The sequence below is a fragment of the Sciurus carolinensis genome, chromosome 9 (genome assembly GCF_902686445.1).
Source record: "Sciurus carolinensis chromosome 9, mSciCar1.2, whole genome shotgun sequence".
Lineage (NCBI taxonomy): Eukaryota > Metazoa > Chordata > Mammalia > Rodentia > Sciuridae > Sciurus > Sciurus carolinensis.
Window position 1 is genome coordinate 53,658,634 of NC_062221.1, and position 25,421 is coordinate 53,684,054.

The following is a 25,421-nucleotide window of genomic DNA, read 5'->3' on the forward strand; positions in this document are numbered from 1 at the left end:
AAATAACCCAATCAATAAATGGACTAAGGAACTGAACAGACACTTCACAGAAGAAATACAATTGATCAACAAATATAAGAAAAAATGTTAAAGATCTTTAGCAATTAGAGAAATGAAAATCAAAACTACTCTAAGATTTCATCTCACCCCAGTCAGAATGGCAATTATCAAGAATACAAACAATAAATATTGGCGAGGATGCAGGGAAAAAAGTATACTCATACATTGCTGGTGGGAATGCAAATTGGTGCAGCCATTATGGAAAGTGGTATGGAGAGTCCTCAGAAAACTTGGAAAGGAACCACTATTTGACCCAGCTATCCCATTTCTTGGTTTATACCCAAAGGACTTAAAATAAGCATATTACAGTGATGCAGCCACATCAATGTTTATAGCAGCTCAATTCACAACAACTGAACTACGAAACTAACCGAGGTTCCCTTCAACAGATGAATGGATAAAAAAATGTGAGATATATATATATATCTGCTGGAATATTCCTAAACCTTAAAGAAGATTGAAATTATGGATTATGCCATTTGCTAGTAAGTGGATGGAGCTGGAGAATAAAATGCTAAGTGAAATAAGCCAATCCCAAAAAACCAAAAGTGAAATGTTTTCTCTGATATGCGGATGCTAATTCACAATGGGTGGCGGGGGGGCTAGGGAAGAAAATAATTACTTTAGATCAGGTAGAAGGGATTGAAGGGAGTGGGGCATGGGGATAGGAAAGATAGTAGAATTAATCAGACAAGATTACCCTATGTACATATATAGCAATACAACTGGTGGGATTCTACATCATACATAACCAGAAGAATGAGAAATTATACTCCATTATATATGATGTATCAAAGTGCATTCTACTGTCATGTATAACTAATTAAAACAAATTTAAAAAATTAAAACTTAAAAAAAGAGAAAGTGAACAATAATCCAAGAAAAAATGGGCAAAAGACCTGAATCTCACCAAAGAAAATATACAGATGTATGAAAAGATTTCAACATCACATGTCATTTGGGAACTGCAGTTTAAAACAATAACAGGGTGGGGAGAGTAATAAAAGTTCATTGGATTAGACAAAGGGAAATGAAGGGAAGGAAGGGATGGAAATGGGAAAGACAGTAGAATAAATTGGACTTAACTTTCCTATGTTAATATATGAATATATGACCAACATAACTCCATCATGCACAACCATAAGAATGGGATCCTAATTAGAATAAGTTACACTCCATGTATGTATGATAAGTGAAAGTACACTGTACTGTCATGTGTATCTAAAAAGAACAACAACAACAACAATAACAAATAAACAACACTGGACGCCACTCCATACTACTAGAATGGTCAAAATCCTAAAACTGACAACACCAAATGCTGGTAAGGATGTAGAGCAACAAGAACTCTTATTCAGTGCCACTGGGAATGCACATCAGTACAGCCACTTTGGAAGTGTCTCATAAAATTAGACATACTGGCTGGGCGCAGTGGTGCACACCTGTAATCCCAGCAGCTCAATAGGCTGAGACAGGAGAATTGAGAGTTCAAAGCCAGCCTCAGCAACCACAAGGCACTAGGCAACTTAGTGAGACTCTGTCTCTAAATTAAAAAATACAAAATAGGGCCAGGAATGTGACTCAGTAGTTGAGTGTCCCTGAGTTCAATTCCCAGTATCCACCCCACAAAATTAGACATATTCTTACCATATGATCCATCAATCAGGCTCCTTGGTATTTACCCAAATTTCAAAAAAACATGTCTACACAAAAACCTGCATGTGGATGTTTATAGCAGCTTTAGTAATAATTGCCAAAACCTAAAAGTAACCATGATGTTCTTCAGTAAGTGAATGGACAAATGAACTGTGGCAATTCAGACCCTGGAAAATCATTCATCACTAAAAAGAAATGAGCTAACAAGCCATGAGAAGACATGAAAGAAACTTAAGTGCGCTTAACTAAGTGAAAAGCCTGCATACTATATAACTCTAACTTTATGGCATTCTGGAAAAGGCAAAACTATGGAGACGGTGAAAGAATCAGTGGTTACTAGGAGTTGAGGGAGGTAAGAATGAAAAAGCAGAGCACAGGGGAAGGTTAGGGAGGTAAAGCTGTTCTGTATGACACTACAATGGCAGACATGTATCATTATGCATTCGTGGAAACCAAAAGTAAATCCTACACAAACTATGGGCTTTGGATGGTGTGTCAATGTATCCACCCATAGCAAAAATCATACCACTGCAGTGGGGGATGTTGGTGGTGGGGACTTTGTAGATGTGTGAGTGCAGAGGTAAATGAAGACTCTCTGCTTTACACACAATTTTCCTGTGAACCTGAAACTATTCTAAAACTTAAAGCATATCTTTAAGAAAAAAACTTTTTAGATAATGAAAATTCCTTTAAAAAAGTAGTCATTAAGGGGAAAAAATCCTAAAGCATAGCTCTTTGATCTATTTGTTTTAAGAATTACACCTCTTCAAACAAACATTTGGTAGTAAGGGGGAGTGGAGAAGTAGATAGCTTAAGTTGGAAGCTAAAAAACATAACAGAAATGAATTTTTTTAACATATAAAAAAGGAAGGAATTAAAAGAGTTGGTTGGAGACAAAATTGTATGAGAAATGCAGTCTAGATTACAAAATAGCCAAGAGATGACCTATTTGAACAAAAAAATCAGGCAGTGAATAACACCAAGAAATTAAATAAGAGAACAGGGTATGGTGGCGCATGCCTGTAATCCCAGAGACTCAGGAGGCTGAGGCAGGAGGATTGCAAGTTCAAAGCCAGACTCAGCAACTTAGCAAAGCCCTAAGCAACTTAGCAAGACACTGTCTCAAAATAAAAAATAAAGGGCTGGCAATGTGTCTCAGTGTTTAAGCACCCCTGCCTTCAATTCCAGTACCAAAAAAATCACAAGAAAACAAAAACAAGAGAATGAAAATTAAAAAGTAAAAAGGATCAGAAAGAAAATGGTAGAAATGAAAGTAAGACCAAAAAAAAAAAAAAAAAATACCAACATACTGTGACAGGTTGACATATTTGACTCCATGGAAATGTTATAGGCCAGGTTATATGGACAATGACTAAACAGACTCCATATTACCCTGAGACTCCATGTTATGTAGGAAATGCTTCTCCCATGGGAACACCCTGCCTCTGTACCCATCAGTAGTTGCCTAGCATAGCAGGTTTAGCAACACAAAATGGCAAATCTTAAATATGTAAAATTGTTCTCCTTTTGATTCCTATTTTTCTTAGACAATGTACCATGTCAACAGTGATTATCTAGATATTAGTAACCATTCTTTAGCTTGTACCCAACCAACATCATTTTGACCCACTTCCCCTTCTGCTTATGATTTTAGATCTCATGATGTTAGTTTGTACTTTTGAGTCATAGCAACAGACACTTATGATTGATGTACTGACTTATGGTATAAAAACCCCTGTAACCCTATGGGCTGTTCTCCCAATAGCCATTTTTGGGGTGTTGTATGAGACAGTCAGCTAGCCGGCTAATAAAGACTCTCAAATTTGGACTTCTCAGTGGTGATCTGTCTGTTCTTAATTTGCCCCCCACAACAATATATATACTTGGGTTCCCTAACAAGCTAAAATGAAACAATGGTACAAAAATAAGTTAAAAGTCTAATCCAAGAAAACTATCCCCAAACAAAATCTACTTACACCTGATCTAGCAAGCATGAGGGAAAATTGACCTGAACTGACCAACTCTGATATGCATCTTAGTAAAACTGTTAGGCTCAACACCTCCAGGAAAAAGATCAAATAATTTACTAGGATAAGACAAACAAGCATCGCACTTCTCAAAAGCAACATAAAAATTATGGCAAGAACAAAATGGCACTCTAGAACAACTCACAAACACAAAATCTGAATCAAGAATTTATATCCCACAGTTTCTTTATCCATTCATCTGTTGAAGGGCATTTAGGTTGGTTCCACAATCTAGCTATTGTGAAATGAGTTGCTACAAACATTGATGTGGCTGGGTCACTGTAGTATACTAATTTTAAGTCCTTTGGGATAAATTGAGGAGTGGGATAACTGGTCAAAGGTGGGTCCATTCCAAGTTTTCTGAGGAATCTCCATACTGCAGAGAATATCATGCTAAGTGAAATAAGTCAAACCCAAAAAACCAAAGGCCAAATGTTTTCCCTGATAAGTGGTTGATGATACATAATGGGGGTGGGGGGGTGGGGGGTGAGAGAAGAATGGAGGAACTTTAGATTACATAGAAGGAAATGGGAGGGAGGAGGGGTGGGGGTATGAAAGACTGTGGAATGAGACAGATGTCATTAACCTATGTACATGTATGATTACATGAATGGTATGAATCTACATTGTGCACAGCCATAGAAACGAAAAGTTGTACTCCATTTCTGTGCAACAAATCAAAATGCAGTCTGCAAAAGTAAAAAAAAAGAAAAAGAAAAAGAAAAAGAATTTTATATCCCTATAGGTGAAGTTGGCCTTCAAGTGTTGGGGCAGTAGAAAAAGTTACAAAAACACAGAAACTCTAGGAATTTTGTACCTGTGAGCCCTTCTTGAAGAATCTAGCAGGAGCTGAACTTCATCCAACAGAGATAACTTGAAGAAACATCAGCAAAATGATTGATTTAATATAATGGTAGGTCTAATACCAAATGTGGAAGAAGAATAAACACAAATAATGTAAGTTAAATGATGGGAAAGGGGAAAGGCCAGAGGAAGAGAAGAGAATCAGTTCATTTATTATTGCACAGGCAACAGGTAGAAGTCAAAGAATATTACTGAAACTGACAAACCAGATAGGAAAAGGTTAAATTTAAAAATAGAGATGAAGGGCATTTAAAAAGATGTAAATACAAGGATAAAATTTCAAATCTTCTTAAACACCAAAAGAAGTTTAAAATTAAAATTTAAAATTTAAAAAGAAAAAAGGAAAATGTAGTAAGTATAACATACTTAGTAGTCATAAAAGAATGACAAAATTGAGGTCAAATGTATCTGTCACATCAATAAATATTAAAGGGTTTAATTCACTTGTTATAAGAAAAAGATTTTTAATTTAACTCACAAAGTAAGAACTACAGCATACAATAGAACGATCCAAAGCACAAGTAATTCAGAGGACTGGGTATGTACAGTGCTTGCCTACCATGTGCAAGAGCCTGGTTTCAAACCCTAGCAGCACCATTAAAAAAAAAAAAAAAAAAAAAACAGGAATTGGCAAAGATAAAGATATACTAGGCAAATAGAAACAATAGCAACAATAGCAAGGTTTCAGTCTTGATATCAAAGTAAAATTTCAAGCCATAAAGCACTAAACACAATGAAGAATGCTTTCGATGCTAGCAACCACAATTTATAATGATGATAAAACAAATATGACTACCTATACATCAAATGACATAATAAACAACTTTTTAAGGCTAAAACTACAGAAGGTACAAGGAGACATATAGAAACATACTTTAAATAGGAGATTTTAATATACCACTTTCAGTGCAAAACAGAGCAAAAGGTTATAAATACAATAAAGGAAGACCTAATGAATATATATTACACTTTACATTCTTATAATAAAAGATACATCTTTATCTAAAGTATAAATGGAACATTCACAAAAATTGATCACTTGAAAATACTTGAAAGTTTAATACTTCTATTAGACAACTCTTTACCAAGATAATGAAAAATCCCAGAATTTCTAAAATAGAATGATAATAAAATATCACTAAATATCAGAATTTACGGGATACATTTAAAGCAGCAAAAACCTTAAGCACTTACATCAATAAAGAATGAAAATAATTTTCTCCACTCAAAAAATGAGAAAAATTAAGCAAACCAAAAGGAAGAACAAAAAAGAAGATATTAAGCATAAATGCAGAAATTAATAGAGAATGGAAAAATCAATAGATCTAACTAACAAATCAAATTCCCACTTTTTAAATTTGCAAATAACCTTCCAGATAACTTAATAAGGAAAAAGAAGATGGAGGAGAAGGAAAGGAAGGGAGGGGAAGGGAAAGGAGAAGAGGGGAGGGCAGAGAAGGGGAGGGGCCGAAGCACTGGTATACAGAATAAGAAATGGCAAAGGGAACTGAAAATCAAGAAATTCAAAATTCCCAAGAAAGTCCTTTGCAGACCTCTATGCAAATAAATTTGAAACTTTAGACATAATAATTTCCTTTTTAAAAAAGTACAGTTTACCAAAATGGACCTCATCAGAAATTAAGAGCTTTAAATAGTTCCAATTTAGAGGAAAGGAAGAGAGTCATGAAGACCCAGAAGGTTTTACAGGGGAATTCTACCTGATCCTCAGTGACCCTATATATAGTCCCAATGCCACAAAAATTATTTCAGAGCTTTACAAAAAAAAAAAAAAAAAAAAAAAAAAGAAAGAAAGAAAGAAAGAAAAAGAAAGAAAAGTTTAAAATACTATTTATGAAACATGTATGAGATTGGTATCTAAATCTAACATGGTCCAAAAAATAAAATTGCTAGCTGAAGGACATAATGGGAGAGAGATCCTATTTATAATAGTAATGAAAGATAAAATACTTAAAATTAAACAACAATAAATATACAAAATTATGCCAGGAAAAGTTTTACACACTCCTGGAAAACACAAAAGTGGATTTGAACAAATGGGAACACATTTCTTCCCGTTAGAGCAATCCTAACACCAGAAAGATGTCACTCTTCCTCCAAGAAAATGTATAAATTTACACAGTTCTAATGACAAACCAACAAGATGTTTCCTTCTTTCTTCTTATTCTTCTACTTTTTTTTTTAAATGGAGCTATACACATAGAAAACAAGAAAGAACAATGAGGGAAATATTGAAACACTAAAGCTTAAGGGGGCAATTAATCCTATCAGATATTAAACATACTTAAAGCCTCTATAATTAAAATTACCCACTTATGAATAAACAAACCAATTAACTCTCAAATCAATGAGGTAAGGACTTTTAAATTAATGATGCTCCAGGAACTGAATAGCCATTTAGAAAAAGATACACTGAGCTCTATGTTCCATACCACACACAGAAATAAATAAGTACATCAGAGCTAACTGCAAAAAACAGGAAGCATACAAAGTCTGAAGAAAGCACGGGTGAGCCACTCCATCACTTCAGTGTGGGAAAGCTTTCTAACAATTACTCAAAGTCCAGACACAATCAAAGAAAAAATGACACATTTGATGACAAATGTTTCACAGGGCAAAATATATCCCTAAGCAAAGTCAAAGTGAGATAAAAATACATGCAACAAGCATCACAAACAAAGGACTGATGTCTGTAACACATGAAGAGCTCTTAGAAACTCAGAGGAAAATAAAGATCAAAAATGCAACTGAAAAAAGGGCAAGAATATGAACAAATGATATTATATATATGATATATTATAGCATAGATAGATGGTAGCTAGAGAGATCGAGGAAAGAAATAACCAAAGAAAATAAAGAGGAAAAAAAATAATCTAAACCTGAGAGACTTGAATCTTGAATTGAAAGCTTATAAGGAAAATGTTTGGAATTTCAAACTTAGAAAGCATAAAGAAAAAACTCTAAAATCTTTTTTGGGAGGAGAAAGAAACAGCTTATGTATGTAGGAATGAGACTCAGATCTCTGTGACAAGGATCCACCTTGTTATCAGTAACATCAGATGCTACAAATCAATGGATCAGTGTTATTTTACATAAAAATTTCCATACCAACCAAATTACTGTCAAGTGTGAGAATAGAATGTAGTCATTTCAGATATTCAAGGTCCTGTTAAGTGCATCTTTACCATATACCCTTTCTAAAAAAGAAATAACTTGGAAGTGTTTTTATAAAATGAAATCATAAGCCAGGTATGATGGTGCACACCTGTAATCCCAGTGACTTGGGAAGCTGAGGCAGGAGGATCCCAAGTTCAAAGCCAGCCTCAGCAACTTAGTGAGGCCCTAAGCAATTCAGCAAGATCCTGTCTCTAAATAAAAAATAAAAAGGTAGGACATGCCTCCGTGGTTCAGTGCCCTTGGGTTCAATCCCCAATCCCAAGAAAAAGTGAAATCATAAAAGAAAGAACCTTCTCAGAAGAATAAAAAAGCAATCCTAGGTGAACAACTTGCCACAGGTACAGACACCATCCATCCTGAATTATAAGAGCAGACTGGACATTCAAAGAATTCTTTTAAGAGGAAAGTAATGCATCACACAAATCCTATGGTAAGGAATCTGCAAGGTGTTAATACTGCAATGAAGATATGTGCCACTTCTATAAATAAGGGAAAAAGAAAGGTTACTAGAAATGCCAGGGGAAAAGGCATATAGGAAAGTCAGTCTGAGTCTGAAATGAAATAAATTATGGCATGAGTTTGAGCAACAGATGGAGCCTAAGAAAAGAGAATCTGTTTTACCTGAACATTGCGTGCATGCTCCTGTGAGTGACACAGGTTCAATGACATTGACTTGCAGCTCTCTCAAGAGGTATATATAATGTACATCAGATAGTGTACATAAATGCATTTTACTGATTTGGATTATTCAGAATCAACCTATAACTGGGTGGGGTGGAGCACACCCACAATCTCAGCAACTGAGGCAGCTGAGGCAGCAGAATTGCAAGTTCAAGGCCAGCCTGGGCAACTTAGAGAAACTGTTTCAAATTTTAAAAGTTGTAAAAGGGCTGAGGGTGTAGCTCATTGGTAGTGTGTTTGCCTAGCATGTGTGAGGCTCCGGGTTCAAGTTTCAGTACTGGGAGAAATAAAAACAGAAATTCACCTGTGGTCAAAGAAAAAATTTCACTTGTAGAATAATGTAAATACATTATAAATCTTAGCAGTAAAATGGAAATGCTATAGAAGAACTTGGAAAATGAGAGTAGCAAAATGGAAATACACAGTAGAAAGTCAGTAGATATTGTGTAAGGTAGCTGGATCATGAGGAAGATGTATAAGTTTATAATGGTAACCTGTATGTGATCTAAAACTAATAATGTAGCTAACAAAAATTAGGGGGTAAGAAGGTAGGAGGAGAAAGAAGGAATCATATTTTACAAAACGCATTTTTCACAGGGAGGAATCTCAAGATATTGTGTAAAGTTGATAAATCAAGAAATACAGACATAATGTAAGTTGGTATCACAGAGAGAACACCATCAGATCATCTGAAAGCTTCATGATGCAGTGGAGTAGCCCTGAGCCCAGAACCATAAAATCCAAGTCCCCATCTCAGCCCTAAACTTTGCCCTTCACCAGCTTGTGCATTACACAGGTCCCTCCTTCTTTCTGCCTGTATCCACCTCTATAGGTGGTATTAGACTAGACCAGTAGTTTTACAAATGTGGTTCCCCAGACCAGTAACATCTCCCTGGAACTTCTTAGAAATGTAAGTTAATGGCCACACCCAAGGTTTACTGGATCAGAAACCCTGTTATTTACTCTCTTGTTCTGTACAGGAAAAGTCTGTTGAGCTCTGACCTAGACTACTCTGATCCATAACACCAAATGTACATCTTTTTTTTTCCTGTTTGTTTGTTTGTTTATTGCAATATAAATACTTGTTTACAAAATATCCAAGGACTGGAAAACTCAATAATCAGCAAATAATGCAATTAAAAATTAACAAAACACACAAACAGGTATTTCATTGAAGAGGCTAATCAAATGGTAAACAAGCATGTAAAAAAATACCCAGCATTATTTGTTGTTAGAGAATTTCACATTAAAACCATAAAGGGATACCTAAGAGATTGCCTACTGTTATACACACACACACACACACACACACACACACACATATACACACACATATATAAGTATATACATACACATATATGTATATATTATTTTTTATTTGCAAAATAAAAAGTGTTAACAAATAAATCTGTTGCTGTGTACCATGTGACAAATGAGAGAATGAACAATTGCCACAGAAGCATTCCAACAATCTTCTCTTTGAGCCTGATAGCAGGACTATTCAACCTGTTTTCCAAAATATTACATCATCGAACCTATCATTTACCCAATTTTCCACTGGCCAAAATATACGTTTTTTCTAAATCAATGCAATGTTCATCATTCCGGTGAAGTGTGTAAAGATCATTCAATCAGAAAGGTGCTGTGGTGACGCACTGATCCATTTAATAATGGACTGTCTGCGACCAAGGTACAAAGATCCTCCTTCCACATCATTCTCAGGGCATGATAAGGTAGGAAATAATAAATAATAAAAACATGTAAAAACTAGTAAATAAATAAAGAAGTACTGTAAAATAATAAATAGTAAAAAGGTCAAGTCTTCTCTGGCTCACAGTCTTGGGACATTTTATTGACCACTCAGTGACTGGTGGAGGGTATATGGAGAGGTACCTACTCTCCATTCAAAGCTTGATTTTTAAAAAGGCAACACTGACAATTTTTATGACTAATAACTCACTTAATATCTTTCTCAGTTGCATCTCAATTCTTCAGACCACCCCATCACCATAACTGCTCACATCTCATAAATAGGAGAGGAGGCAGATTATTATGGGATGTGGCTATTATGTTCATAACTGATAATACCACTAAGACCAAATCCTAGATATTCACAATCAACAGCACCCCAACAGGATGGGTGAATCAAAGGCAGGATGTAGTGGAGATATTCTAAACACAATCATCTGCAAAATGAACAAAGAAAACTTCCATATGCAGATAAGGTTACTCTGTCAGGAAGCAGTAAGTTGAGACCCCTAGTTCTTTCTGCTAGTACAGAAACCTAGGATATTACTTTTTTGTTCCTGCCCTTTATACAATTTAGTCAAATTTTTGGCATATGAGACTTACTTGCCAGTGGCATTCATTCCTAATAGACCCATGGGATGCTCTTTAACACTGAGCCTCAGTCAGGTATTGAAGTGTGGCCTCTCGGGCATCCTTCTTTTCTATTATTTTTTTATTTATCTTTGAATTTTTTACAGATTGCATTTTGATTCATTGTACACAAATGGGGTGCATCATTTTGTTTCTATGATCATACATGATGTAGATTCATACCATTTGTGTAATCATACATGTACATAGGGTAATGATGTCTGTCTCATTACATCATTTTTCATACCCCCCTCCTTCTCATTTCCTTCTACATAATCTAAAGTTCCCCCATTCTTCTCTCACTCCCCACACCCCCATCCCCATTATATATCATTCTCCACTTATCAGAGAAAACATTCAACCTTTGGTTTTTGGGGATTGGCTTATTTCACTTAGCATAATATTCTCCAATTCCATCCATTTATTTGCAAATGCCATAATATTATTCTTCTTTATGGCTGAATAATATTCCATTGTGTATATATACCAGAGTTTATTTATCCATTCATCTGTTGAAGGGCATCTAGGTTGGTTCCACAATCTAGCTATTGTGAATTGAACTGCTATAAACATTGATGTGACTGTGTTACTGTAGTTTTCTGATTTTAAGTCCTTTGGGTATAAACCAAGGAATGGGATAACTGGGTCAAAAGGTGGGTCCATTCCAAGTTTTCTGAGGATTCTCCACAGTACTTTCCAGAGTGGCTACACCAATTTGCAACTCCACCAGTAATGTAAAAGTGTGCCTTTTTCCCACATCCACGTCAGGCATCCTTCTTGAGGCTGCTAAGCAAATCTACCCACTTTGAGTGATATAGCAACACAACAAGACAGCCCTCTCTGGATCCCAATCCCTACTTCTCTAATGAATCCGTCTCCCCCACTATTCAGAATATAGTTTCACAGCGTGTCCAGGGAAAATCATACTTCATCCTAGCAATCAAAGCAGAACTTTCGCCCACTAATACCTTTCAAAGCCACCTAAAAACAGGGGCTTTTCCATGGCTTTCATAATCGTAAGAGGCCCAGACTGGACTCACTTCTCTGGTGAGGCTGGTTTCTAAAGTTGAGAAGGTGTTATAATCCCATGCAGTCTTTCACTACAAAAGAGTAAGTCCTAGTATAATTCACAGGTCAAAGAGTAACTCTGCTTTCCTACCCCTTCCTAAAGTACAAATGTCAGACCATGTTCTAGGTGACCTCACATAAAAGAGAGTATGATTCCTCCCAAAGACTATCCATCATGCTTTATGTGGGAAAAACACATGAAGGAAAATTGTTCTAGCTTAAATAGGTCCTTGAACAGATTGATTACAGAAGAAGTTCTTGTGAAATAGCAAATGTTATGGTTTGGTTCTTAAATGTCCCCCAAAGACCCGTGCTTGGTCACTGACTGGTGGCCCTATTGGGAGGTGGTTGAACCTTTAAGAGGGTAAGAACTAGTGGAAGGAACTTAGGTCACAGGGGATGTGCCCTTGAGGGGGATATTGGACACCTGGACCCTTCCTCTTTCTTTCTCTCTTTGCCTGTCAGCTGTGAGGTGAACACACCCGTCTTCATGTGTTCCCTGCCATGATGCACTGCCTTGCCACTAGCCCAAAGTGACAGGTCAAGCAACTATGGACTGAAATCTCTGAAACCATGAGCCAAAATAAAGCTTTCCTCCTTACAAGTTGTTTATCTCTAGTATTACAGCACAGTGATAGAAATCTGATATGGCCAATAATAAAATTAATGACTTGATGAAATATGATTCTTGTACTGTCTAACAAAAGTACTTGATCTAAATCCTTTCTAATAATGAACTTAGAACTGTAAATAAAACAAGGAGACTAAATAGAGGAATAGAGCAATAAAAACCCATTCTTAATTATACTAACGCTGATTTGGGGACAAACAACTGTGATTTAAAATAGTTACTATTGCTGTGGCTCAGAATGTGTTTCTAATTCTTTCATACAGCCTAGCTGTAATCTGTAACCACAGGCCACATGTTTCTAGGTGACACTATCTTGCCTGTTAGTGAGCTTTTAGTTACTGTAACAAAATATTTGAGATAACCAACTTATAAGAGGAAAGGTTTACTTTGGTTCACAGTTTTGGAGCTTTCCCACATGCTCCATTACCCTACCTATCCAAAAAACAAGTCTGATTCCAAGTTTTCTTCTTCATACATCTCAAATCCTGTTCCATCTCACCACAGCTTCTCCAGATCCTCTCCAGGCTCAATGATCCTCACCCCTGGTTATGCAAGCGAATGGCCTGAGAGCTTTAAGCACTCTGGAATCCAAGTTCCCCACCCAGAAAGCTTGATTTAATTGATAGGAATTCTGGTCTGGGCATCTGGAGTTTTAAAAACTCCCCAGGTGATTCTAATATGCAGCCAAAGTTGAGAACCATTGCTGTAGGATGACTTTGACAGGGGAGAGCCAGAAACATCAGTAAAATAAAACAGGTGAGACCATCAAAACCCAAATGAGGCCCAAATTCCACACACCCAAACATGTAAAAACAAGACACAACTCTTAAGACCCTACGGTTGCTCTACCCCTCCGCCCCTTCCCACTCGCCAGCGCCCACCTTCCTGTAGCCCCTTTCAGTCCAGTCTTCTGGCCATCAGCCTCCATTCTGCACCTGCTCCAATGCAGACGCCCCTGGCTGTCCTCCCTGCCTTCTGTCCTTGACCCCTCTATTCTGCACAGCACCACCAAATCGATCTGCTCACGGCTCCCTCCCCGGACCCTCCAGAGGCCTTTTCTTGCTCCCTGTGCCTCAGTTCCTCAACGTGGTGGTAAAGGCCTTGCCCAGTCTGTCCTCGGCTGTCTTCCTGGCTCTTAGTCTCACTCCTAAGAAGGAGCCTCACCATTCTGGTCAGTCAGCCTTGGTGGGCTGTAATTTCCCCCCAAATGCTCTCTTTCAAACTTCAAAATCCAAGGGAGACAGAAATATAAGCCAAGGTGCTTGCCTCAGATTGCAATAGTATTTGAATTTCTTTCTTTCTTTTATTTTCTCCTTCCTTCCTTCCTTCCTTCCTTTCTTCCCTCTCTCTCTCTCTCTCTCTTTCTGTCTTTCTTTCTTTCTTCTTTTTTCTTTCATTAAACCCAGGGGAGCTTTACCCCTGAGCTATTTCCCCAACCCTCTTAAGACAGTGTCTCACAAGTTGTGGAGGCTAGCCTCAAACTTATATCCTCCTTCTCAGCCTCCTGCTCGCTGAGATTACAGGAGTGTACCACCATGCCCAGCTAAGATCTGAATTTCCATCCAGGTTTGGTCTGTATCTAAGCCTCTTAGATCCCATCCCATCCTCTTTCTGGAATGTTGCCCTCTGTATCTACCTGTGGAGATTGTTCCATCCTTCAAGGCCATTTTGTTCCTGAAGTTTTCACTGTTTTGTCTCAAGAGACTTTTTCTGTCTTCTAGTTTCTATAATACCTTAATTATGATTTTATAAAACATCATGACCACAAGGTTATGTAATGAGTATCCGAAGGCTGGAGACATGTCTCACGGCCTTTTTTGTTTTTTCTAAAATTGTGCACAGCTCTGTACACCCTGGGCACTCAGTGGAGACCTGGTGAAGCCTTTCTACACTCACCAGACCAACTACAGTGGGAGAGCCTCGTTAACTTTGGGCACAGAGACCCCGTCCCTGCCTCGGCACCTTGCCATTTTCCTTTTCTAGTGTATCCGTTCTCCTGTTCAATATCATGAGTCCTCTGCCAACTGCCTATAAAACATTTCACAACCTGGGAAGGGCTCTGGCACTGGTAACCAGGTAACCACTAGGAAGATGCAAATCATGATAAATAGGAGTCATAAAACCAATGAGGGCGGTTTCATTCTCTGGAACCTGAACTGTAAAATGGAAATCAATGTTTGGGTGAAATTCTCCTTCCAGGCCTTCTTGCCCTTTGTCTCTGCTTTATGTTGAAAGGAACAGGGGTAGGGCTGCAAGCAGGAGCCAGCAAAAGCCAGGAAGGGGACAGGGGAACAACTGGTCTTGGCTACTCTTTCTTAAGAGACAGTATTCTAGGAAAAAATGGTCCTCGTTTACAAGAAATTATACAAGGAACACAAAGCAGAGAAAAGAAATGAGGCCAAAACAGTAGCCCCTTAATCTGTCATCTCTTCTATGTCTGTGAGGCTCCTATAACCCTCCTTGCTTCTCTCTACCTGGGTTCAGATGGCACTAACATGCTGTCCTTCGTGTGATCTGCAAAAGACAACAAATACAAGACAAATATCACCCATTCAGTTTAGCACTGGACTGTATACCTAGGGAATTAGGAAAATCCGACGGTGAGTCTAAAACAAACAGAAGGACAATAGGGAGCCCTTTCACCCACAGACTACATCCCTGTTCACCCTCTTTCTTGCTGCTTGCATCAAAGGAGAAGTTGTTAAAAGTATGGATCATTGTCCTGAAATGCAACTGGGTCCATGAGGAAGTTCAAGTTCAACTCCCTAAATCCCCAGGAGGTGAAGGCAGGAGTAAGGAGTCAGGGTGTCGCCTCTGACCACACAGCAAACACCTTCTGTTTGGAATGAGTCATTGTCAAAGCTGGAAATCCTACCAACACTTATTCTCCAGAAACTAGCATGTGTCAGACACCGCGAGCGCTGGAGGTCAAACAAGAAAACAAAGCAAGAACGCGCGGGCCCCCACTCTTGAGATGTTCACAGTCTCATGGGAGAGGCAGAAATGATTTCCACTTACTATGGTGTTCTACAAGGCGGAAGCTTAGGATTCTGTGGAAATCAAGATAAAAGAATCTATGAGAGTAGAACTGAGTCAGAGGAGACATACCCTGAAGACCTGAGCTCAGAGCTGAGGGCCATGATGTGTAGGGAGTCAGGCTGAGGGGTGTGTGGGAGGGGGGAGGTCCTGCAGTGAACCCGGTGAGCTCTGTGACCCCTGAGGCTCTGTGACACCTTCTATCCATGCAGCAAAGGATGTCCCCAAACACTCTTGTGTCTGCATTAATGCAGGGTGAAGGATGAAATAGTGAAATGCAATTTAAATATTGAACTTTGAAGAAGTATATTAAAAATAAATCCATCACCACCTCTGAAGAAGTACAATGGATAAAAGAAAAAAAAAAAAAGAAAAGAAAAAACCTTTGAGCGTGGGTTTCATTAAAGCAATCGACATCATAATCTCCATGGTGGGATCAGACACCAGGTGGCCCTCCAGTCACAAAGCTGGTGTTTACCCCTAAATCATATAAGGCAGATGGGAAGCCAGCACTGTTATGTAAATCCCTAACTACCCTCATTAAGTAAGAGATGATGTCACAGGCAGTACAAACCCAGGAGGGCAGGGCCCTTCCTGGCCAGGCCTGCCTTGCAGGACAGGACACCCAGCACTGTCTAGAATCAGGTCTTGAACCCCATTCCCAGCTGAGCCTGTGTCTGTGAAATGCAGCCATCAGTGTGACCCCTGTCGCAACACTCTCCCTTAAAGACCTGGGTACATGTGAGACCCAGATGTGAGACCGGGGCAGGTGGAGGCAGAACAGCAGATGCCAGAAAACTTTCTTTCATGAACACAGAACACAGTTTTTATCACTGCCTTTTTTGTTTCCTTGCTCTCTGACTTAGTTTCTCCATCAGACAGTAACAATTATAAATTCTGCACTAATGCTCTTATTTAGAAAGAGAATTAAATAGCTCCTTGACATGGCGTATGCTCCTTCAGCAATGGTCATGTGCCCTGGCAAGGTGACCTAAAAAACCAGAATAACCCTGAACTGGAGCAGGAAACCTGAATGCACCCAAGGAGCATCAGCAGATTGACTGGTTTCTCATTCACTCAACAATGGTTTCTAGGAACTGCCTATATGCAGCATGGTCAACACTGATACCTTATTCTCTTTCTTTTCTTCCTTCCTTCCTTCCTTCGTTCCATCCTTCCTTCCTTCTTTCCTTCCTTTCTCTCTCTCTCTCTCTCTCTCTCTCTCTCTCTCTCTCTCTCTCTCTTTCTTTTGGTACCAGGGATTGAACCCACGGGCGCTTAACCACTGATCCACATCCCCAGCCCTTTTCTATATTTTTATTTAGAGACAGGGTCTTGCTGAGTTGCTTAGGGCCTCACTAAGTTGCTGAGGCTGGCTTTGAACCCGTGATCCTCCTTCCTCACCCACCCAAGCCACTGGAATGACACGCGTGCACCATTGCGCCCAGCTTGCCATTATTTTCTAACCTCTCTCCACACTCATTGTTCCTAACTGATGGGCAAGAGACACTGGCTGAGTTTCATGCCAATGCAAACTGTCCTAATGGAAGGCTCCGTCTCAACCCAGGCCTGCCACATGGAAAATGCAGAGCGAGGCCAGTGACGGAGAAGGCAGCAGAACATTACGTTCAGCTCACCTGGGGATGCTAGTCAGGTAAGTCATGACATTCAGGAAGTCCTCCTCTGGGATGTGTTTGAACCCCACAAACTCTGGAAAAGTGATGATGGGGGCACCGTCCTTCCCTCGGCCTCCTGCAACAAAAACGGGTGGTCAAGACATTAGCAAAATGTTCCATGTCATCCTCGCAGGTAAGGGATGTTATATCAAACCAGGAAAGGGATTTTCTTGGCTACTCCCTTTCTAGCTATGTTATCTCAAACTGGAATTTGGAAGAAATTAACCCTGAACTATTATTTGGTGGCGGGGGGACCAGGGACTCAACCCAGGGGCACTTACACACTGAGCCAGGTCCCCAACCCTTTTTTACATTTCATTTTGAGACAGGGTGTTGCTGAATTGCTTAGGACCTTGATAAGCTGGTGAGGCTGGCTTTGAACTTGCAATCCTCCTGCCTCAGCTTCCGGAGCTGCTGGGATTGCAGGTGGTCACCACCGTCCCAGGCAACACTGAACTATTTCAAATAGGCCTCTCTTCCCCTTTGTGCTTGCTCAGCAGCACCATAAGAATTCAACTTTAAATCGTTTGAAGATACTGTATGTAGAAAAGGTAATAGAGTTAGAATAGTGAATAATGCCAACACAAATATATCATATTGCTCTTCATTTTTATAGTCAGTAAATATCAAAGGTAATATTGCATGGTGGTTAAGAAAGCTCTAAAATCAGACAGCCTAGCTCAAATCTACTTTGCCGCTTAATTACTATATGATTTTGAGCAAGACATATGCATACATTTCTCTCTATATATACTTCTTCCATGTATATACTTCCTACATATATTCCATATATATTATTCCTGTTATATGTATTAGGAACCTTTTGATATAGGTCCAAGTACTAAGTATAAACACAAATGAAAAGTACCTTAGTAGAGTGCTTATTATACATTAGTGCTCAATGAATGGCAACTGCTACTGTAACTATTATTATTATCATCGTTAATATTACGAGGCAATGAGCATCCACCCTTGAAGAACTTATAACCAGGGATATGAGACATTCCTATGAGAACACAAATATAGAAAATAGCATTTAAGTCAGCAGTGCAGACACCACCAGGTTAAATTCAGTAGACTGTGTTCCTGATCTCCTTGCAGCTACGTGCGGTCAGATGACCAGGTTCTAGCCTCACAGTTCCCAGACACGGTTCCCATAGTGAGCTCACAGGAGCACCATGAATACAGAAAAGGGGAAGTCAGAGAACAGAAACTATATTCTGCCAACACGACCCTAAGGAGAGCAGGGTGGGGCCCCCACTGTGAGCATCCAAGCCACATCGCCTGCCTCTCTGATGGCACCTGGTACCATCATGCAGTCAACGCTCCTGCTCTCTCACCTGCTCGGCAACTTCTGTTTAGAACCCGACTTCCCAGGTAAATGTGTGTCAAGAGGAGTGTGCCGCCCAGCACACAGGAGTGTTTCTATCATGCAAAGCAGAAGTCGACAGTGTGATTGTTCTACCTGAGTCTCTTGTGGGTGTTACTAATGTGGCGCTCAGGTGTTACTAATGTGACTAGGGAAGGAGGTCACTTTGACATACTTGTCATCCAAGGATGGCACCTTGACATCGTGTGAGATTTGTCTGGCATCCTTCTCCAGGAGGTGCCTCTTTATTAATCTCATATGTTTATTTAAATCTCCCAAAGCAAAGTCTGGGATTACATGTTTGTTGAGCCTTGACAAAGACACAGAATCACCTCACTACGCTGACTGAATAGATGTCATCAGCTTTTACTTAACTATTCTTCCTCTTAGAAGTTTCACTACTACAGGAAGTTTTAGAGACATGAGAATCTAAGAGCATTTGTATCTCTGGTAGGGTTAAATGTAGGTGCATTTTAATACTGTACTAACTAACAAATTTGGCTGGGTGAATGGCTAAAACATTTCAAGGAACCAAACATCCGAAAACATTCAGTTTTTATACCTTTTATAGCTGCCTGAAGTAAAGCTTTTTTCACCTAAATGGAGGGGGGAAGGTAGGTGGAGTTTTCTTCTGGACACCAGAGAGGCCCCTAGTTAATTGTGAACAACTGCCTGCTGTTGGACACTCATTAGAAGAGGCCGAGGAATCCACGAAACAAAATCCAAGTCTACATAGAACCTCTGACCACCAAACAAGGCATTTAGCGCCACCTTGTGAGAAAACGTGGTAATGCAGGGGGAAGAAAAGGATTGTTTCAGTGCTCGCCTCGGGATGGCACGCAATAGGGAACCACGGGCAAAGACAATCTCTGAAGGAGTTTTATGGGCAATTTTGGAGCATATTTTTTGCTTATTAACATGAACACAAGTCACGATCTCAGGCAAACAATGAGCAAGAAACTTCCCTTCATCTTGGAAGTTTACTATAAATACATTGGACGGTTTGGAATGTATGGAGCAAGATCAAAAGAAATGGTTGGATAACAAAGATTAAGACCAGTCATCACGTTCAGCTTTTTGAGACCTTTGAGAGGACAAGAAAGATGATCACACTGTAGACTGTGAACTACCACAGAACATCCTATCCAGTGACAGGAACTTCAGATCTGGTTCCAGATCAGAATTCACCCTTAAAAGAAATCCCAGAGTATCAGTCAAGATTAAAATTCCAAAGTTGACATGGATGGGTTTGGGAATACTTAAATAAAAATATTTAACATATAAATTTAAATTTAGAGTTTTAATTATTTGGAGTATGAAAATGTTGATTGAGGTATGTTCATTATGTCAATGAAGTTTTGTTCATACTAGTGAATAAAGAGGTTCTCGTTAAAAGATTACCTATTTTTTTAAAAACCTACATTTTAAATCTATTTTCAAAATAGATAAAATAGCAAAAGATTTATTTTTAATTCATTTGCAAGTTAATGCTTATTTTATTAATTTAAATTTAGACAATACTACCTGGGGTGTAGTAGTATTAGTATATATTAACTAGAATGTTGCTTTTATTCATTCTCACCTTTACTGAAGTAGTGTTATTCAAACTCTTTGCATCTTTGACATCAATGTCTCTAGCACTACTAAAGGCCACTTTTAAAAAAAAATGACTTACTGTATAAAATTCACCTGCTCTAAGTACATTAATTCAATGTTTTAATAAATTTACAGAGTTGTTCAACTATGATCATAATCCAATTTAGAACATTTCCATCTACTCTAAAAGATCCTTGGTGCCTATTTGCAGTTATGCTACCTCTCTTCCCCTGAATTTACCTTGTGAAATAGAAAAGAACCAAAGTAACGCCATTTTGTTCTAACCTGACTCCACTGTATGCTTGCTTGTAATGTTTTCCTTTCAGCCTCCTGAAGTTGTATCTATGTTGACACTACAGTAGGACCTTCCCACATCCCTGACTATGGCTCTGGTATATAAAAAAATGACTCTGAAATGTATAATCAAAACAATTCTCTCATGTAATCAAAATAACTATCTCAACAGGATCTTTCTGACCTATATGTGCCTCAATTGTCCTTGTGGTTTTTGTGGATTTTGCCTTTATAAACTCTGTACTTCCAAAATTCAGGTGCTAGGAGTTCTTTGAGGTACTATCCTGCTTCCAGCCACTTCCCTGGCATGCTCATTAAAGGACCTTTTTCCCTTTCAATGTGGCTCAATATGCGTGGTGGTTTGTAATTCTCCCGCACTCCATAACATTTGTTTCTGATTCACCGTTTCTGGCTATTGCATACAAATGGAGTCATGATGTGTGGCTTCCTGTTATCTGACTTCTTTTACCTGGTGACATTTTTGAGTAACACTTTTGAGACTCTACTGCGTTGTAGGACATATCGGTACTCCATCCATTGACTGATAATATCCTGTTTAAGGATATACCATATTCTCTATCCATTCATCAGTCAATAAACATTTGGGCTGCATTCACTTATGGCATTAATGAATAATGCTGTTTTCAGCTGGGGTTGTAGCTCAGTGGCAGAGTGCTTGCCTAGCACATGTGAGGCACTGGGTTCAATCCTCAGCCCCACATAAAAATAAATAAATAAAATAAAGGTATTGTGTCTATCTACAACTAAAAAAAATTTTTGTTTTAAATAATGCTGTTTTGAACAATCCTGTACAAGCCTTTGTGTAGGTGTATCAGAACTACTTTTGATAAAATTTCTAAAGCATTTCTTCTTCATTTTTATTAAGGTGAAATGAATATTATATAAGAACTGAGTAAATACTATACATTCCTCAGAAGGTTTTCTTATTTCTCACTTGTACATACGTATCTGGGATCTCTATGAGTAAATACATCTATACCACCTTCTTAAAGTTTTCTTAAGTTGTTTTGTCTTATTTTTGCTGTGTTGGGGGATCGAACCCAAGGCCTTATACATACTAGGCAAGTGCTCTACCACTGTGCTGCATCCCCAGTCCAAGGTTTGTTTATCCTATCCAACACCTGCAGATGTATGGTGACACCCCAGGATCAATTACTAAATCCATTTAGAAGAAGAAGGTGGGGAGAGGAGGAAGGGGAGAAAGAAGAGGAGAAGGAGGAGGAGAAAGAGAGAGAAAGAAGGAAAGAAAGAAAGAAAGAGAGAGAGAGAGAGAGAGAGAGAGAGAGAGAGAGAGAGAAAGAAAGAAAGAAAGAAAGAAAGAAAGAAAGAAAGAAAGAAAGAAAGAAAGAGACTAAAATGAATGTTCCAAAGGTCCATTCAAGGAAGACAATGAACCCCGAATTCTTTGGCACTAAGTAAAATGGTAACTTAAATAAAGTAAACATCACTCCTTCTAGCATGATTTTTAACTGCTCATTAAATGAAATACAACTAGCTTGACTACAGAAAACACTAAGTGCTAGGGGCACTAGCGTTTCCTGCAAGGGCCTGAGTGGAGAGTCAGGAATGCTGGGACATTCTGTAGGAGGGTGGTGAAGACCAAATACCAGGAGAGAGTTTGGCAGCTGCTGTTTTTGTCCTCCTCAGTACCTAGTTTCCCTTTCTCTTCCCCCAAGGAATAGGTTTCAGCTGGGGAAACGGCAGAGCCATTCATTGTTTCATCTACTTATTTATTTATGTAGCAGTGTTGGGGATGGAACCCAGGGCCTTGCATGTGCCAGGCAAGAGTTCTACCACTGAGCTACCTCTGCAACTCTTCTTTGTTGTCCTTCTTCTTGTTTAATTTTTTATTTTGAGACAGGGTCTTGATAAGTTCCCCAGTCTGGCCTCAAACTTGTGATCCTTCTGACTCAGCCTCCTGAGTCACTGGTATTGCGGGAGTGCACCACCATACCTGGCTGCTTGGGCACACCCAAGGACCGGTTAAAGACAAAGAAGCATCCACATATTCTTTGATTCCTAAATTTCTTACTAGAGACTTATTATAAATGAAGACTCCACTTGTAATGCTCTAAATGTAGACTCTGTATTACATATAATCATAAAGAATTTGTAGGCTGGGGTTGTGGCTCAGAGGTAGAGCGCTCACCTAGAACGCACCACATAAAAATAAAAACTAAAGGTCTTGTATCCACCTACAACTAAAAAATACATATTTGAAAAACTTCTTAAAATTGTTTTAATAAAGACTGACTTTCCCAGGAATGCAATTACCCTATAAATTAAAGGAAGATAGTATATTCCAGAATTTCAACTCAACGTTTGTTTATCTGTCAGAAAGTTGCTGCAGGCACACCACTCTGCGTGTCTAAGCGGTCTGATCACGCACAGTACCACCCCAGCATTTGCACCTGTCACACCTTCTTGTTGACCAAGTACAGGAGTACTATTTCCTCATCTCTTCTTTTGAAAAACGTATTGTTGAAGTATATGTTATTTTGCTGTAATTACTTTCCTTTATGTCCTCTTACATGGCAATGGGGACTCCACAAGCCTAAGAATGCTTTACCCTTTGATTATTCATTATTTTCAAAGGATTAAAGCTATTATGAAGTTAGGCACCCCTGTCATCCCAGCAACCTGGGAGGCTGAGGCATGAAGATTGCAAATTCAAGGACAGTCTCAGCAACTTAGTGAGGCCCTCAGCAACTTAGCAAGAGCCTGCCTCAAAATTAAAAAATAAAAAGGGCTGAGGATGTGGCTCAGTGGTAAAACACATCTGGATTCAGTCCCCAGTACCAAAAAAGAAAAAAAAAAAAAAAAAAAAAAGGTATTATGAAGAGAGGGTTTAGAGTCAATAGCCATTAAAAGATATATTAAAGGATAACTCCTCATAATTAAAAAGAAGGCATTATGGCAGACACTGAGAAATGGCTAACTTGTTCCCTTTCCCAGGCCACCTTCCATTATGGCAGTTAGAAAGTCAAGTCTTTGCCTTCTCAGCCTCCCTTGCAGCTAGGAATGGCTATATGACATAGCTCTGGAAGGAGAAATAAGCAGAAGTTAGTCAAAGCTTCTGGGAAAGTTCCTGCTCTCCTGGCAAAAGGAACAAATGAATCAAGCATCGTTCCTTTTCGTTCTTCCTCCTTTGGACACAGCATCGATGTCTGGAGCAGCAACGGCCATTTGTGATCAAAATTTAACAAACAAGGAAACATCAAGAGAATCACAAAGATTATGGCCTTAATATCATTAAACCCTGACCCAACACCAGGAATTTATACCTCCAGATATCATAGTATGAGGTTTAAAGTCCTGTGGACTAAGGTCTTTTGTAGCCCATGCTGGGCACTTTCCTTTAATATCACCCATCTTACAAATGACAAACTGAGATTCAGAGCAACCTACTGGTTGAATGTGATCCAGAACTCTCTCAATCCAAAGTCTAGAGTGTCTCTCCTATACTCACCTGCTTATGTTTCCTCGTAAAGCCCTGAACTTGGACATATCTCAAGTTCCCTGTGAACAGAAAGGGAGTCTTCCGTGCAGGAACTTGACGGTGCCCGGGCTTGGGGCCCCTGGTGGGTCTGACCTTGAAAGGAACCACGCAGGAGGCTGTGAAGGAGAGGAAGCAGCCTCTGGATGGTAAAGCCATCTAGCCACGAGTCTGGGTCAGACTTCCCAGTGAGTCCCTGCTCTCCTACCAGCCAGGGCAACAAGAGCTGGCCAGGCACCTGGAGTCTCATTGAGAAAAAGGCTCTACCCTCCCTTCAGCAGCCTTCCTGGTTGATGGGGCCTCTGGCTCTTTCCAGAACTCAATGAAATCTGGAAAACTCTGCAGCTGGAAAATCTTCACTATGCTCACCTGAACAGGAATAAGAAACTGCTGTGACTCCGAGCGGAGGCCACCACAGCCAAGGGAAAAAACCTAATCACAGATATCTCTGCTTCCCACCCACAGTGTCCTCCTGGCTGACATCTGCTGTCTCGGCCAGGCCAAGAGGGATGGTTAGACATGAGGAACTGGCCTCTGATCCCCAAGTGCTAACTCGGAGCTGGCAGCCGGCAGATGTGCCGGCTTGCAAGCGCTTTCACAGCAAATCACGCTTCTCCCTCATCGGAAAGGCAAACTTCAGGGGCGAAAGAGACTCAGAAATCAAGGCTTATCTTTGCCATGGTCAAGTGCCTTTCCTGAAGGAGAGGTGGCTCTTGGCCCAGTGTGAGTTTTCACAGTTCTGTTTCCACATTAAGGAGTGACAATGATCTTTATTTCTGACTTGACAGTGGCATTCTACATAAATTCACTGTAACCATGATTTTGATTCCTTGTAAAAACTGTTTCACAATGAAAACTAGATTTGGTGATAAAACCCTAGAATAAACATTTTATGGGAATTTAAAATGTGTCTGGACATAATGTTTATAGCAGCTCAATTCACAATAGCTAAGCTATGAAACCAACCTAGGAGCCCTTCAACAGATGAATGGAAAAAGAAAATGTGGCATATATACACCATATACGGAATATTACTCAGTCATAAAGAAGAATGAAATTGTGGCATTTGCTGGTAAATGGGTGGATCTGGAGGCTATTATGCTAAGTGAAATAAGTCAATCCCAAAAAAACAAAGGCCAAATGTTCTCTCCAATATGCGGATGCTAACACACAGTAAGTGGGTGGGGAATAGAAGGTCATTGGAGTGGAGGGGGGATGGGAATAGGAAAGACAGTAAAATGAATCAGACATGACTTTCCTATGTTTATATATGAATACACGACCACTGTAACTCCATATCATGTATGATCACAGGAATGGGAATTTATACTCCACGTATATATAATGTCATAAGACACTGTACTGTCAAGTA

General features: G+C 39.2%; 1 protein-coding gene across 3 annotated transcripts in view; it reads right to left on the bottom strand.

The window, feature by feature from the left end:
- The window catches only part of Mcf2l2 (MCF.2 cell line derived transforming sequence-like 2), a 237,559-nt gene that overhangs the window by 168,900 nt on the left and 43,238 nt on the right, over positions 1–25,421 (bottom strand). For all 3 annotated transcript variants that reach the window (XM_047563542.1, XM_047563540.1, XM_047563539.1), the window contains exon 3: positions 17,235–17,349. In XM_047563542.1, the coding sequence (XP_047419498.1) occupies positions 17,235–17,349 (115 nt within the window). The remainder of the gene's footprint in view (positions 1–17,234; positions 17,350–25,421) is intronic.